The sequence below is a fragment of the Bemisia tabaci genome, chromosome 7 (assembly GCF_918797505.1).
Source record: "Bemisia tabaci chromosome 7, PGI_BMITA_v3".
Lineage (NCBI taxonomy): Eukaryota > Metazoa > Arthropoda > Insecta > Hemiptera > Aleyrodidae > Bemisia > Bemisia tabaci.
In genome coordinates, this window is record NC_092799.1 from 12556155 (window position 1) to 12572596 (window position 16442).

The 16442-nt window shown below is 38.2% G+C and overlaps 1 protein-coding gene across 2 annotated transcripts in view; it reads right to left on the reverse strand.

Moving 5' to 3' along the window:
• LOC109035280 (uncharacterized) overlaps positions 1 to 16442 on the reverse strand; it is a 250496-nt gene that overhangs the window by 78344 nt on the left and 155710 nt on the right. For both annotated transcript variants that reach the window (XM_072302795.1, XM_072302794.1), the window contains one exon: positions 1269 to 15296. In XM_072302795.1, the coding sequence (XP_072158896.1) occupies positions 1269 to 15296 (14028 nt within the window). The remainder of the gene's footprint in view (positions 1 to 1268; positions 15297 to 16442) is intronic.

Sequence of the window (16442 nt, forward strand, 5' to 3'; positions counted from 1 at the left end):
TTTTTTTTTTTTTTGTTGTTGTTTTTTGCTGGCAAGACAAATGTGAAGAGTAACACACATACACAATTAGAAAACCAGATGAGAACGTAATGTTCAATTTATTCTATTGAACGAGATGTGAAAGGTGGATAGTGATTACATGATGAAATGGGAAGAAAAATCAGTGACATGGCATGAGATAAAAAATGGAGGGAATGGTAGTCGGGGTTTTGGGGGAATTCACACCAGCAGTCTTTCTAAAACATTTCATCCTCCCCCCCCCTCCCCTCCCACAAATTTCTCTGCATTGCTACCAGCAGCACTAATAGTAAGTTACGATGATGCAGAAACTTGAAATAAACATGAGGAAAGCAGAGCATCCTCAATTTTAGGGCCATGCCACCTTCAAAATTCCCATTACAGCTATCAAAAATCGCATGAGCCCAGGCACCTTGATACAGATTCACCAGATGACATGCATACATTTTTTCCACCAAAAATGGAAGGGAACACGGTAAATTGCACAGTTTTACTTCATTCACTTGCAGGTTTCTCCATTCTCTTTCGCTTAAAAAAAAAGTATCTCCATAAAAAAGAACTATCTTTAAAAAACTAAGTCATCAAAAAAGCAGTCATTCCTTCTAATTTCCTTTTTAAACTATTTTAAGGTGGCTTAAAAATTCACATTCTGAATTGGACATGTGGCACACGTTTTTAAAGAAAAGCTCAGAATTGCTCCTGAGACTAATCAATTTTCAAAATGTTCCCTTGGACCCCTCTTTGAGCTAAAGGAATGCGCCTGGACAGGCCTCCCTTTGTGGAATGGCTTTCTGGGACCCTAGACATCCTTTGATGAAAAACTCTCCTGTGCCTCTTCCAGAAAATTTTCTTACTTCCGCTAATGTCCAGCGGCTCCTATACTTAAACAAAAGATGAAAACCTCTTCCTTTCAACTGCTGAGGTATAAATAATTATTCTAGGGACCTAAGTTCGAAAATAGAACTTTCAACGAGCAAACCTAGAAATTTGAGAGGATACAAAAATTATTAAGAAATAAAAATGATGATAGGGCAAAAGTAATCTTTCTATAGGACCTAGAGATTCGGGTTTTCAGAGAATATACTATCACCACTATTGATGCATCCACGCTCTTTGTATTAAAATGCAACACGAGTCCGAAATTCAACGTTAACGAGTCTAAAAACGCTTATTAGTCAAACATCGTAAATTAATGTAAAGCAAAAAGCCAAACCGTTAATAAAAACATTCATACTGAACGACGATCCAACCTTAGTGAGTACATTATTCTCCAAACTTGCAACCAATGGACTCTTAAAATCAACAGATTTTTCCATTTGCACGCAAAAGCGACTTAGCATCGAGTCTCGTTTGTTCGAACTTTTGTGCGATTGCTCGTCCGTGGATTCAGACTCGTTCTTTGATCCTGATTGTTCATCATACTTGGATTTTTTGTCCGCAGGCCCATGAGGTTTGCCGTCTGCGTTGAATTGGTCGTTTTTATCATCATTGTCATCATCATTGTCATCATCATCATCATCATCATCATCATTATTATCATCATCCTCATCATCTTTCGTTTTATTTCTTGAATTTGCCTTATCTTTCTCTCTTCGAGCAAGAGCTTCGAAGAATAATCTTTCCGCATTATCATACTGCCACTTATTGACCCATACATCTGCATCAATTGTTGGAATCCCACTTCCACCGGAAGATTTAGCTGAGGAATCCACAGTCTCCTGCGCATCAGGCTTTGATGCGATGTTGACACATTGATCTACGGAAGAAGTTTCCGAATCATTCATTCCAGTGGCAGTTCCATTGGAGGCAGAGCTTGGCTCCTCTTTTGACTTTTGAATCTTCGATGTTTTCGCACTCTTTCCGCGTTCTTTCACCGAGCCGAAGATCCCTATGTTCATAGCATCTTGAGTAATACTATCTAATGATAAGGGAACACTACTGGCCATATTCATTTGTGAGCGAGGTACAAATTCCTTTGCCGCGACGTTCAACTGCTTCTTCTTCCCAGGGGCACTGTTGGACCCGTCTAACAGGACGTCCTTAATTGCAATTTGTTCTCCTGAAAGGGAAGTCTGTTTCATCCAAGTATTGTCCACCGGACTTAAAATTGAATGAACACTATCTGCGAGTAAAGAGTCCGATAAAAATATGTTTGAGTCGGAGGCTAAGGGTGCCTCATCTTCGAATTTATCATCTAGTAAAAAATCAATAGATTCATTCATGGCTTGCATGTTAACATCCATTAAGCTCAATTCAGTGGACATTTCAGAAGCCATTTTCATCTCTGCCTCTGTCCTAAATGATGGCTCAACAATTTCAAAATCTTTAACCATTTCATCGCTTAAAATATTACCGCTGTAAGGCTGGGCAGAATTCAAATCGATATCGAAGAAATCTGAGCTTTCTACGGTTCCTGAAGAGATAATCTTTTCTGATGCTGTTTCCAAGCCTTGGAAGGGAATCTCTTTTAAGGCTCCCTTTTCCTTTTCTGCTATATTAGCCAAAGTTGCTGGAACAGGGGAGATTGGGTGCTGATCTATTTTTGTTGTTTGTTGCCCCGTTTTTTTTGTTTTACTGTTGGATTTCATGGTGGTATTTACCTTGCCAACGCTTGCAACCTCACTTTTTGCTTCTGATGTATTGTTTTTGAGAGGAACTTTTACAGTCTTAACACCATTGGTTTTCTGAGAGGACCCTGTCGATTTTTCAACCTTAATCAGGACTGCACTTGACTTCTCAGCAGGGGCGCCTTTCTGTTTTGTAACTATTGAAGAACATTTGGGATCCACATTTGAAGAGAGGACATTTTCTGACACGTTCACTTTCCTAGCAGAATCTTCTGAGGATTTTTTATCTTTCGTTTCTTTAACACTTGTCACGTCTACTTTTGACGATGAAGAAAGTGCGGCTTGTTCGGATTTATTGCTCAATTGTTTAGGAATCAATCCTTGAGGTTTTCCTTTAGAATTTTTTCTTGCATCATCATCTTTTATTTTCATATTACAGGGTGTTTTTGGATCCGCAAGAGTAGACTTTTTATCTTTGTCCGAAACTGTTTTTTCAATTTCATCGCCAACTTTTTTTGGCATTGAAACAACTTTTGGACTAATTTTCTCCTTTGAAACATTCTGTTTTAACTGTGAAACCTCACTCAATTCTACGATTTGTTTACCTTCTGATGCTAGTGCAAGTTTTTTGGATGGACCTGAAGATTTTTGCTTGACCTCATCTAACTTTTTGACTGAGTCTTCGTTTGACAAACTACACTTCGATTCTTTGAGAGATATCTCCTCTAAGGAGGGTGCTTCGCATGTCACCTGTGGGGCAGTTGTCTCTACAGCAGGGCTTGATAAATTTCCTTCCTTGATTTCAGTTGATTGTTGTTCTTGTTTCCTGGGTTTCCGCTTGTTTTTTGGTTTTGAACAAACTTGCCAATCAGATTCATCTGCTGGATTTTCGTCAATTTCGGTACACGGTAGCACATCTAGCACAACCTCAGTTTTATAGTAATTGATTTCACGATTTTCACTGTCTACCAAATTCTTCTCCGAAAGCGTACCAGCGGTAGCAGCTGTTGGTCCACCAGAATTTGCTGAACTGGAAGATTTAGGAGCATTAGAATTAGATACTTTAGACGTTTTGCATGGTTTGGGGGCTGCAGCTTTAGTTTGGTTGGATACTTGGGTTTTTTTCAAATCCTGTTCAAGTGACGGTTTGGTAGCATTTTCAACTTTTGGCGAAGTAATGCTATCTACAGTTTCCTTTCCTGTTTGAGCCATCTCACAGTCTTTTACTGAAATTGCTTCAGGTTTTACAAGTGGATCCTTAGGACTACTGCTAGTCATCTTTTTAGGTTCTTTTTTGTTGTTCTTCTTAGATTTACTTTCAATAGGAATGATAATCTCAGTTTTAATAACTTCTGGATTTTCCTTGATAATCTCTTCTTTTTGAGATGGCAGAATTTTATTACTATTTTCAGAATGCTTTTCAACAGTTTTACTCAAATTGCTTGGATTTTTTTTGGAGGAATCAACTTCTGCTTTTGAACCAGTTTTAGAGGAAGAGATTTCCTTCATTTGTGTTAATGGTTTGGTATTTTCTTTTTTTGATTTACAAGACGGTGCATTAATAGGAAGACTAATTTGCTTCATAACGCATGTTTCTGACTTGCCTTCGTTGACATTTGGAAAGCCTTTTGGCGCGGAAGAACTTTCTTGTTTCGAAGTGACAGGAGTTGGAGGTTGGTCTTTAATGCTATCATTACCAGAAGTTTTAACAGTCTGTTTCTGGAGATTACTTTTTTGCTCAGATTTACAAGCTGAAACAGGGAAGCAGACAGTGGTTTTCACGCTAGCTGGAGACTCATTCGGACTGTTCAATTTTCCTCCTTCAGATTTCCCTACGACTTCACTTTTTGTTGGGGCAGTGGACTCAGCAGAGGACTTTGCTGCGCTAGGTGAAACCTTGCAAACCTTTGGTTCAACTTTCTTCACCTTTTCGGGAGATTTAGTACTGTCAGATATTTGCCCACCTGACGCAGGTTTTTCAATTTTAGACGGAATTATGTTCGCTACAGCAGTCGGAATCTCAACGTTAGTAGAGCTGACAGTGCTAGTTTTTACTGTTGCTGTTCCTTCAAGTTCCGTTGATTTAGGAACAGCAACAGATACCCCGTTTTTTGGCTTTTTACGCTCAACAATTTCTTTTTTTGCTTTGCAAGACACTCCTGGAGTTGACTTTTGCTCGATTTCTATATCAATGTGATGCTTGAATGCATCGACTTCTGTAACTTTACTTTCCTTTGACTTTTGAATATCATTAATGACTGTCGAAGATCCAACTTCTACATTACTGCCTTCTATCTGACTGATCTGACTACCAACAGCCATTACTTCAGGTGCGTCTTTATTTGGCTGTTGAACCTTAACCTTACCATCGAGCTCATTGGTAAATCCTGAAACTACCACCTTATCAGGTACTTGACAAACAACTGATTCTTCTGTAGCGTCTTGGGGCTTTGTTAAAAATGCTTCTGGTGAGTTATCCGGTTTTTTCTCCTTGTTGGTTTCTTTGGAAACACTCACAGAACTTCCGCTTTCAACAACTTCAGATTTGGGGTTGGCTACATCAGTTAATTTTGGTAGATCAGGGTTTTTCATACTGCTACTGCTCCTCAATTCTTTAGTTTCACCTGAAGAGGAGAGTTCAAACTCAATTACATCCTCAGTTTTTTCTGAGCGACTTAAAGCGCTACTGACATCTTTAGCATCTACGATTCCTATGTTAGATAATGTCGTCAAAACTGTTACTAATGTTCTTTCCTCTTCTGCTGAAATAGTGAGACTCTTTGGTGACTCTTCCAGTGTCTTCAGGGACTCTGGTGTATTGATTATAGCTGTATTTTCTTTTGCGATGTTATTAATTTCTTTTGTGACAGAATTTTTCTGTTCTTCCGGTTGATTCTTTATCATGACCTTGGATACCTGCGATTGCTTCTGTTTTTTCCCCATCTCTTCCTCATGTTTAGATACATCTGATCGTGTCTTGCTGGTGGTTTCATCGCATTGCGAATCTACTGTTTTTCCAGATTTAGCAGGTTGCTTCGAATCTTTGTCTTGCTTTTTTTCAGATTCTTCAGCAGCTTTTGAGGCTGACTTGCTGATTTTCGTCCCAGGCTCAGGAAGTTTCTCTTCACTAACCAATGTTTCCTTCTTCTGAGCATCTTTCAATTTCTTATTTTGATCTTCCTTCGTAGTTACAGGCTTGCCTGATTGTTTTAGATCCTTCACAGGAGTTTTCTGAGGTTCCTCCGGCAATTTTGGAGCATTCGAGTCATCTTTAATTTGATCATCTTTGGTTTTTGTTGACTGGATAACTTGTTTCTTATTTTCGATCACCTTTTCTGTGGCCTCTTGCGTTGTTCTAGAGACATTCTCTTTGCGTTCCGGTGTCAGTGCTGTTTTAGAGGTCTCAATTTTGATTGACTGTTTCTGATCCTTGGAATTTTTCTTTGAAGGTTTCTTCTCTGGAGAGGCAGGTTCTTTAGTCAATATTGGTACAGTTGAGACTGGAGCCTCTAGCATGGGAGTTCCTTCAATCTGAGCTCCACTAGAATTTTCTGATCCTTTCATTTCTTTGGATGGCATGGAGATTTCAGCCTCATTGACGGTATTTTTAGTCTCAGAATTTTTTGGTTTCTTAACTTCATTTTCATCGTTCTGAGTTTGAGTGGATTTTTTTAATTCACTCTGAGTCATGTCCCGCTTTTTGATATCTTTTTCCTGTTTTTTCAGTTTCGTTTCTTCAGTATTGGATGATTGAACACAGGTTTGTGATGAACTAACTGCAATTTTATCATCCTGTACTGCGTTAGCTTTTTTGGAGGTGGGTGATGGTTCTAACTTTATATCCTTCCTTCCGACCTTTTGTGACATTTTCAGATCAGCCTCTTTAACCAACTGCGGTGACTTTAAAACATCTGTTTCTTTGACAACTATTTCCTTACTTTGGGAGCCATCAGATTTTTTGGATTGTGCGCTTTTTTCTTGCATCTCCTTGGAGTTCTTATCGGTCTGAGTCTTGCCAAGGAGTTTCGATTCAGTTTTCAATGCTTCCTTAGTAATTTGTGGAGTTTTCTCACCGTTTTTCTTGTTCAAAGATGATTCGATTGTTTCCAAATTTGCTGGCTGTCTTCCGGCCTCAGCTGGGTTCTTTCCAGACTTTTGTGGCTTCTCCAAGTCGGGTTTTTTCACTTCTTCAGATAATTTTGGGGCTTCAGTTTCTTCAACTGCTAATTTTTTGTCCTTGGTGCCTTCAGCTTTCTTTGATACTGCAGCTATTTTCGGTGTCTCCTTTTGTTTTTTGTCCGATTGAGTCTCATTCAAAACTTTCGGTTCGGTTTTCAATGGTTCTTCAGTGACTTGCGGAGCAGAAACTGCAGTTTTATCTTTCAAAGAGACTTCAGTTTTTTCCAAATCGAAGGGCTTTTCCAGGTCCTTTTCTTGCTTTTTTCCAGTCTTTTCTGACTTTTGTGGCTTCTCCAAGTCCGGTTTTTTCACTTCTTCCGATAATTTTGGGGCTCCAGTTTCTTCGACTGCTAATTTTTTGTCCTGGGTACCTTCAGATTTCTTTGATACTGCAGCTATTTTCTGTGTTTCTTTTTGTTTTTTGTCAGATTGAGTCTCAATCAAAACTTTTGGTTCAGTTTTCAATGCTTCCTCAGTAATTTGCGGAGTTTTATTACTGTTTTTCTTGTTCAAAGATGATTCGATTGTTTCCAGATTTGCTGGCTGTCTTCCGACCTCAGCTTGGTTCTTTTCAGATTTTTGTGGCTTCTCCAAGGCCGGTTTTTTCACTTCTTTAGATAATTTTGGAGCTTCAGTTTCTTCAGCTGCTGATTTTTTATCCTTGGTACCTTCAGATTTCTCTGATACTGCAGCTATTTTCTGTGTCTCCTTTTGTTTTTTGTCGGATTGAGTCTCCTTCAAAACTTTCGGTTCAGTTTTCAATGGTTCTTCAGTGACTTGCGGAGTTTTCTCACTGTTTTTCTTGTTCAAAGATGATTCGATTGTTTCCAGATTTGCTGGCTGTCTTCCGACCTCAGCTTGGTTCTTTTCAGACTTTTGTGGCTTCTCCAAAGCCGGTTTTTTCACTTCTTTGGATAATTTTGGGGCTTCAGTTTCTTCAACTGCTAATTTTTTGTCCTTGGTGCCTTCAGCTTTCTTTGATACTGCAGCTATTTTCGGTGTCTCCTTTTGTTTTTTGTCGGATTGAGTCTCCTTCAAAACTTTCGGTTCAGTTTTCAATGGTTCTTCAGTGACTTGCGGAGCAGAAACTGCAGTTTCATCTTTCAAAGAGACTTCAGTTTTTTCCAAATCAAAGGGCTTTTTCAGGTCCTTTTCTTGCTTTTTTCCAGTCTTTTCTGACTTTTTTAAATCGGCTTCTTCAGCCTTTTGGGGCGCCTTAGAGACTCCTTCCTTTTTGACGGCTTGATTTTGGTCTTGACCATTTTTCGATTTCTTGGAATCTTCTGTTTGCTTCTGGGGTTCGTTTTGATTTCTTTGGCTACCGGTTTTGTCTGAAACTTTCAATTCTGTTTTCAAAGGTCGATCGACAATTGGTTGGGCAGCAACATTTGTTTTTTCAGTCTCCTTAAGAGTGGTACGCTGACATTGGTCCTTACTTTGGTTCTTTCCAACGTTCTGTGGCTCTTTGGTGTCAGAATCTTTAGCCTCTTTTGATGATTTTGTGTCTTTCGCTTCTTTCGCAATCGGTTCCCTTTCTTGGGCACTTTTGGGTTTTTTTAATTCATCCTGGATTACATCAGCATGTGTCTTGTTTAAAGCTGGCAATTCAGTTTTCAATGAGTGTTCGATAGTTTTTGAGGGAGAAATAGTAGTTTTCTTTTTTGAGGATTCTACCAAATTGGCAGGCTCTTTTTGATTTTTACCATGTTCCTTCCCTCCTTCTTGGATCGTTTTTGAGTCATTGTCTTTCATATCCGTTGGTAACTTTGAAACTTTAATTTCATCAATAACTGGTTTTTTGACGACAGCATCTTCTAATTTCTTACACATAGTTGGTTCTTCCTGAATTTGATCTCGTTTTTGCTCAACTTCACCTTGAAGTTTAGATTTAGAGACTGGAGTTTCCGAAGGTTGCTCAGCTGCTTGTGGTGCAATAGTATTGGTTTTTACTTCCTGCACTTTTTCAAGATTATCTAGATGTTTTTTCTCCTTACCCTGTTTCTTCTCAGTTTTTGGTGGCTCTTTTAGGTCAGTTTCTTTTACCTCCTTTAATGGTTTTGACAGTTCAGTTGCAGCATCAACAGGTTTCTTATCACGAGTCTCTTCTAATTGCTTAGTTATAGCAGGTGCTTTCTGCATTGTAGCTTGTTTTTTCTCGTTGTCATTCTTATTATCATTTACTGTTATCTCATTTCCATTAGTTTTAAATGTTTGCTGGGTGATCTGTGGAGTAGAACAGGCAATTTTTTCCTTGGGAGCTGTTTCAGTTTTTTCTGATTTAGAAGACTGCTCAATTTTGCTTAGACTTTTGTCTTGAGGAATTTTTGTGTCAGTTTCTTCAGTCTTAGCTGCTGGCTTAGACACTTGCGCTTCAATAATGGCTTTTTTATTTGGAGCACTTTCAACTTGCTTTGATTTGGTTTTAGTCTTACCTTCTTTCTTTTCAAGCTCTTTCTGCAACTTTAATTCAGTTTGAATATTTTCTGGGGGTTGCTGAAACGTTGGTGGAACAGTTTCAGGAGTTTTTTCCTTCGGAGTTTCTATTTCTTTCTTAGACTCTTTCAGCTCCTTATCTTGTTTCCCCGCAGCTTTCTGTGGCTCTTTTGGTAAGGTTTCCTTCGCTTTGGTTGATGTCTTGGAGATTTGAACCTCACTCGTAGGCTCCTTGTTCTGAGCAACTTCAACTTTGTTTGATTCACTATTTTTGTCTTGGGTCTTATTTTGTTTTGTGCCAGTTTTGCCTGAATCTTTTAATTCAGTCTCAATGGTTTCTAATGGTTCCTTGAGTGTCTGTGGGGCAACGGCAGCATTCTCCTCCTTCTTCAAAACTGCAGTTTTTGCAGCTTCAGTCTCCTCCAATTTATTGCCGCCCTTCTTCTGACTTCTACCTGACTTCGTTTCAGTCTTCTGTGGCACTTTCGGGTCACCTTCTTTAGTTCCTATTGTTGCCTTAATGACTTGTGCTTCATTAGAAACTTTCTTGTTTAGAGCATCTCCAGATTCTTTTGATTCCACAGGTTCTTTCCTGATCTCACTTTTTTTACTATCAGTACCATCCTGAGCTTCTAATTTTATTTGATTGGTTTCTTTTTTAGGGGTTTGCACAGCAGGAGCTTTTTCGACCTTTCCTTCTTGTTTCTTTCCAGCTTTCTGCATCTCTATTGAATCTGTCTCTTTTGTCATCTTTGTTGGCTTGGTTACTCGAGACTCATTAATGACAACCTCATTTTTAGCAGGTTCTGATTTCTTTGGTCCGGACGGTTCTTTCTTCGTCTCATCTTGTTTTGGATCAGTTTTTTTCTGATCTGTCAAATCAGATACAGTAGTTTTCCCATTCTGTTTGGCAGTTTTTTCAGAGACGACAATCTGCTGCTCAGCCTTATCTTCAATCTTCTCGTCCTTTGGAGAGATCTTCGTTTCAATTTCATTCTGCTTAGCTTCTCGTTTGGTAACTTTGGATTCATTGCTAGGAGCTTTGAGGTCTGGCGTTTCTTCTAATTTCTTTGATTTAGCAGGTCCTTTTAGGGTTTCGTCTTGTTTTCCATCTTTGCCACTTTTGTTTGATAAACTCGATTCAGTCATAGTTTTTTCTGATGGTTGCTTTGAGGCTTTTGAATCAATGGCGGAGGTTTCTTCCTTCGAAGATACTACACTTTCTTCCGATGTTGCAAGCTGTTTTTGGTCTTTTTTCGGATCTTTTTTAGCCTCTTGTGGCAATTTTAAGTCAATTTTTTCTGCCTCCATTGAGAGTTTCGAGACTTGAGCTTCATTGCCAGTATTATTGTTTTCAACACCTTTTACTTTCTTAAATTCAGCAGATTCTTTTTTAGGCTTACCCTCGTTCTTCTCTGACTTTTCCAGTGCTTTCAATTTACCTTCATTACTCTCTGATAACGGCTCAAGGGCTTGGGCAGTAATTACTGCAGTTTCTTTCTTTAAAGAGACTTCAGTTTCTTCCGATTTCACAGGCTGTCTTTGATTTTTACTTTCTTTCTTTCCTGCCTTTTGAGACACTTTGGCATTTACTCCCTTTACCTCTACTGTGGATTTAGAGACTTGAGTTTCTTCGGCAATAGATACTTTATCTTCAGAACTTGCCGATTTTTCACATTCAGCAGGTTCTTTCTGAGTCTTTTTCTGATTAACATTCTGAATGTTTGATTTAGTTTGTGCGATACCTGATGCTTGCTTGTCTGGGATGATAACAGCAGTTACTTCATTCAGAGCGGCTGAAGTTTTTCCAGATTTAACAGACTGTTGTTGATCCTTGACTGGTTTATGTTCATCCTTTAATGAAGCCTCCTCAGAAGTTCCTTTAAATGCTTTTGATGGCTCAGAATCTTCAGTTTCAGAAACAGTATTTGAAGTCTTAGCACTTTCAGATTTCTTTGATGCACCAGATTCTTTTGGAGTTTCATTTTTATCTTTGTCAGTTTTGACGTCATCTTTCAATTCTCTCTTGCTGGTTCCTGATGGATGCTTGGAAGTATCTGCTACAGCAGTGGTTTTCTCATTTTTTATGGCTGCAGATTTGGGCTGTTGCTGATCCTTGACTTGTTTCTTTCCTGCCTTTGGTGACAACTGTGTATCAGTCTTTGTTGATGGCTTGATTTCAGCTTCAGAAACAGTTTTTGCGTTCTGAGCATCTTCAGTTTTCTTTGATTGACCAGATTCTTTTTTATTGTTGGCTTGGGTTTTATCTAACGATACTTTCAGTCCAATTTCACTGGTATCGGATGATTGTTGACAACTTTGCGGGGCAATAAATGCAGTGTTTTCAACCTGTGCAGATTCTGATTTATCTTGTTTGATTGGCTGTTCCTCTGCTTTCCTTTGATTTATTTCAGCCGCCTTTGATTCCTGAATGGCCATTGTTTTGATATCTTTCGAGACTTTGGAAGCTTTATTTTCACTGATGATAGTTTCCTTATTCTGTGTACTTTCTAATTTCTTAAATTCTTCAAGTTCATTCTGTGCCTGACCTTGTTTCCTATCGTTCTTATCTTGCTTTTTTAATTTTTCTGCCGGTTTGTATAGATTTTTTCCACCATTGTTAGTTGTTACATGAATTTCTGATGTGAATTTGGGTTGTACTTCTTGATCTATGAGACATTGGGAAGCCTTTTTATTATCTATAATAGGTTTTTCTGACTCTTTAGATTGATTGCTTTGAATGACAGCTTCACTTCCTGACGCTTCTGTTGCAGCAATGTGCGTTTGTTTAGAAGACAGCACCTGATTAGAAGAGTTACCTTCCATTATCATTCCATCAACAGTAGGTTTACCTATTTTCTCATTTTTTTTGGAGGAATCTTTAATCTTTGGAGGCTCTTGCTTATCTTCTGTTGCAACTTCTTTGCTTGCACAAAGCTGATTACCAGATTTTTGTATATTAGGGTCTTTCTTGTTTTTAACTTCAACAGTTTGGTTTTTTTCCGATTTTACCGAAACTTTAGCATCCTGCTGTTTCTCATTCTTGGAGGACTTTTGATCTTTTGTTTTTGGATTATCATTTGGTGCTTTTAGATCCGGAGTTGCCAATTTTTTTGGGTCGCTGAATTTTTGTCCTTTCTTTTGTGAATCTTTGTCTGCAGAGTGTGGCTCTTGAGGAGCTTTATCTTTGATATTATTCATATTCTGGTCTTTGACTTCAATTATTGTATCAAGAATTTTGGGCTGAGCTCCAGAATCATCTTCTGATGCCTTTCCTTTTTTATTTTTTCTTTTACTCTTTTTAGAGCCGGCTGCATTTTCATTTACGTTTGGAGTTTGTGTCTCGGAGGGCAAAACACCAATTCCACATTCTGAATTATTTTCCTTTGCATTTGGAGAGGTTTTAGAAGCTGTGGATTTTCCTGCGTCCTTCAGAGTTTTTTCTTGAGTGATTTTGTTTTTTTTCTTCCCCTTTCTCTCACCATCTTCCGTAATAGAATCCACATTTTCTTGGACAGTGGGCAAGGCTTCACTTGCAACTTCTGATTTTTCAACAGCATCTTTTTTTTGTTTATTCTTTTTGTTTTTGGTTGAAGTACGCTCAGGCTGATTATTCGATCTCTCTTCAGGCTTGCTAATTTTTTTCTGTTCTTCACTTTGGTTGGTTTTCTTTTTCTTTTCATTTTTGGCACTACCTTCACTTCCCTTCTCACTTAAAACAGGAGCAAAGAATTCAGTCTCAGCAGTTTTTGCTTCTTGTAAATTGTCAGTTTCTTTTTTCCCTCCTCTACGTCTCCTCCTTTTTTTGGAGGAATTTTCCTCTGCAACATTTGCTGTTTCATCAAAACCTGTCAATTTTTTGGTAACAGCATTGTCATTTGATTTTACTTCTTCAACGGGCGAAGTAGCGCTACTCGGCGTCTGCTTTTTGCCAGTTTCATTTCCTGTCTTCTTAGAATTCTTGCCTTTTTTGCTATCGTTTTTACATTCCACAACTTGGTTGTCATTTTTCTTTTGGATTTCAATATCCTGACTGTTGTCAAGTTTTTCCTGACTTGCGGTCTTTGATCCTTTAGTTTTAGCATTCGCACTTTTCACTTGGTTACTTGAAGGCTCATTGTCTTGTTTCTTCACATTCTTGCCTTTGACATTCCTTTCTTCAGCATCAGTTTTTTGAGAAGAGGCCACAACTTGGTTGTCATTTTTCTTTTGGATTTCAACATCCTGACTATTGTCAAGTTTTTCCTGACTTGAGGTCTTTGATCCTTTAGTTTTAGCATTTGCATTTTTCACTTGGTTACTTGAAGGCTCATTGCCTTGTTTCTTCACATTCTTGCCTTTGACATTCTTTTCTTCGGCATCAGTTTTTTGAGAAGAGGGAGTGACTGTTTTCTCTGAAGGTTGGTTTTTAATTTTTGGTTCCGACTCAGACTTGGCCTTATCACCGCCATCGGAGGACTTCTGGACTTGCTGCTTTTTTGCACCCATTTTATCACTAGGTACACTTTTGTCAATTATAGGTTTTCCCACTTCATTTTTAGTTGAGACATTTGTAATTGTCTTCGGGTTAGCAGACGCATCTGCGCCTTTTTTAAGATTTTGTTCATGAGATTTATTTTTAGGAGTGTCTTTAGAGATTTGATTGCTAGCATTTCCTACAGAGTTGTCCTGTTGGTTCTTTTTCTGGGTTTTATTCTTTTTTCCATTCAATATTTCAGCACCTTCCTGTAAAATCTGGTTGCCAGGCAACGGTTCATTCAAGGTTTTGCAAGGAGGTTCAACCACCGAATCTTTCTCAGAGGCTTTTGGAGATTTGACTTCTTTGTCTGACTGACTATCTGCACTGTTAATATTGCTTTCTTTGATTGCGGGGGACTTAGAAGCCTTGTCAGCAGAAGAAGTTTCTACTGGTGCATTTCTTTTCTTCTGCTTTTTATTTGCAGGGGTTTCGATGTTACTTGTCTCCAAATTTGGAGAATTGGTAGCCGAATCCAAATTTTTGGCGGCTTCTACTTTCTGACTCTTTTTTGATGAAGACTCTTTGTTAGCAAGTTTCTTTTCTTGTGTTTTGCTGACTGCAGTATTTTCTTTCGCTGCTACCGCAACTGAATTCAAAGCATCGACATTCAATTTTTTAGAAACATTTTCCTGCTCCTTGTCATGTGGCTTCTCTCCGAAACTTGAAGAATTGGCCAATAATTCTTTTGAAATATTCCTTGCATTACTGTTGAATATAATGGAATTAGGAGAGGGTTCAGAATTTTTAGTAGGATCACATTGTTGCTTCTCTTGTTTAGACTTTTCAGCAACTATATGGGCCTGAGGATAAACTTCAAAATTAGGTTGAATATTAGTAAGTGAAGGTAAAGGCTCCAAAGGCTGAAAAAATGCATGGCTGAGAAAACCAGATTTTTCTTGGGTTTCTGATTTAATGAGTGCTTCAGTAGAAGAAAGAGGATCGGGTTGTTGAGGAACATCAAATAATTTAGATGAAGCAAAAGGTACTTTAAAAGAGAGTAAATTATCATCGTATTGATTGAGCTGAGAGAGCAAACTACGATTTTCTTCTGTGGATGACGGTTGTTTTGAGGAAGCAGTGTTATTGACCAGTTTCGAGGCAGTTCGATCACGACTGGGCTCCCTTGAGCTTGGATTTGACCGTAAAACTTCGGAGTACGATGCAGATTCGTTGGGAATCCAGATTGGACTCTTGGATCTCCTGGATCTGGAGCGAGGGTCCAAAAATTGCTCACCATTGCCTACTGTAGAATGAGACAAATCAACAAACTTTCCATGATCAGGCGCAACAACACCGATGCTCAGATCAGGCAGTTTCGACTGCTTGGATTCGTTGACTAAATCTCCAGAGTGAGCAGTTATTTCTGATTTTGCTTTGGATGATGAGGTTTTACCTTGTTCTTTTGGTTTCTTCCCTGATGCAGCAGAATCATATAATGCAGATGCGTTTTGCTGATTCGGAGACTTTGGTGCGGATATCACCTCATCAGCAGATTCGATAAAATTTGGGTCTAATTGTTTGATAATTGCCATAAAGTCATTTCTTTTTTTACTGATTTCATCCAATTGGTTTTGAAGGCCCTGTACATCACCAACTTTAAGTGAGTATAATAATGTTCATTTTCGTATAAATACAAATGTACACAAGAAAAATATATGCGTAAATTAAAAAAAGGGGGGAGGGGGGTATTAAAATCACACAGAGGCTAATGTATGAGAACTTGTAAACACTCCTAACACTCATAAATATAACGTAAAGCACAAAACTGAAAGCTGATACTTCGAGTAAGTAAAATATGACTTTATTCCGTTTGCCGTTGCGTTTGCTACCAGAATGGCACTAAATCATTTACTTCATCGGTTATCCAAAATCCGCTTGGATGGTGACTTGGATATGCAAGATTCGCAGTTCAGGTATGAATTTAACGTTTTAGTAACGCTAAGTATTCGGGTCTAACAAATGTTCAAGTTCTGGAGTTCCACGCTGTAAAAGAAGTTTTATCCTTTCTGAACGTGCGTTTATCTTGCTTTGAATAACTCTTGAACGTTCTCTGCATGCCTGAAAGTTATCCGAGTGAGCATAGGTAAGGTTTCATGAACGGAATTTGAAAAAATAAAATAAATGAAAAGTACAAAGGGCAAAAACAATAATTATATAGTCCACTAATACCTAAATAATAAATTACTGGCTAAAAAACTAATTAATGGGGAATGCGAAGATGAGATCTTTTCAAAATTGAATTTATATTATTCAAAAAATGTTGGGAAGAAACGCCTTTCCTCTGTAATCAAATGGTGGATTTATACCTAAAAGGAAACACCCAAAAGTGAAACTCTTTGGGCTGGGTTTGTTCATTTTTTCTGGGAAAATTGAAGCTTCAGTTTTAATGAACAGAGAGCACAATAGGTTCAATGCAACTGTTTGAAAAGAGGAATGATACTAAGTGATTGATAGCTATGATTCGTTCAAGATCATAATGATTCAAAACAAGGCGAAAAATCAGTAACTTCAAAACTAAAGTAAAACTGTACCTAGCTTAACTAATCAAACTGCTGACAATCTCTGAGAGGAATCATTGCAACTTGAATAAAAAAATGATAATAATTGAAATAATTTAACGTCACAGACAACAGTTTGTGATTTGGAGGACCTATGAGCTTGAGGAACAAAATTTGGTCATTGCAAATAGCGACTAATCACACTTCATGAGTAGCACTATTATTCCT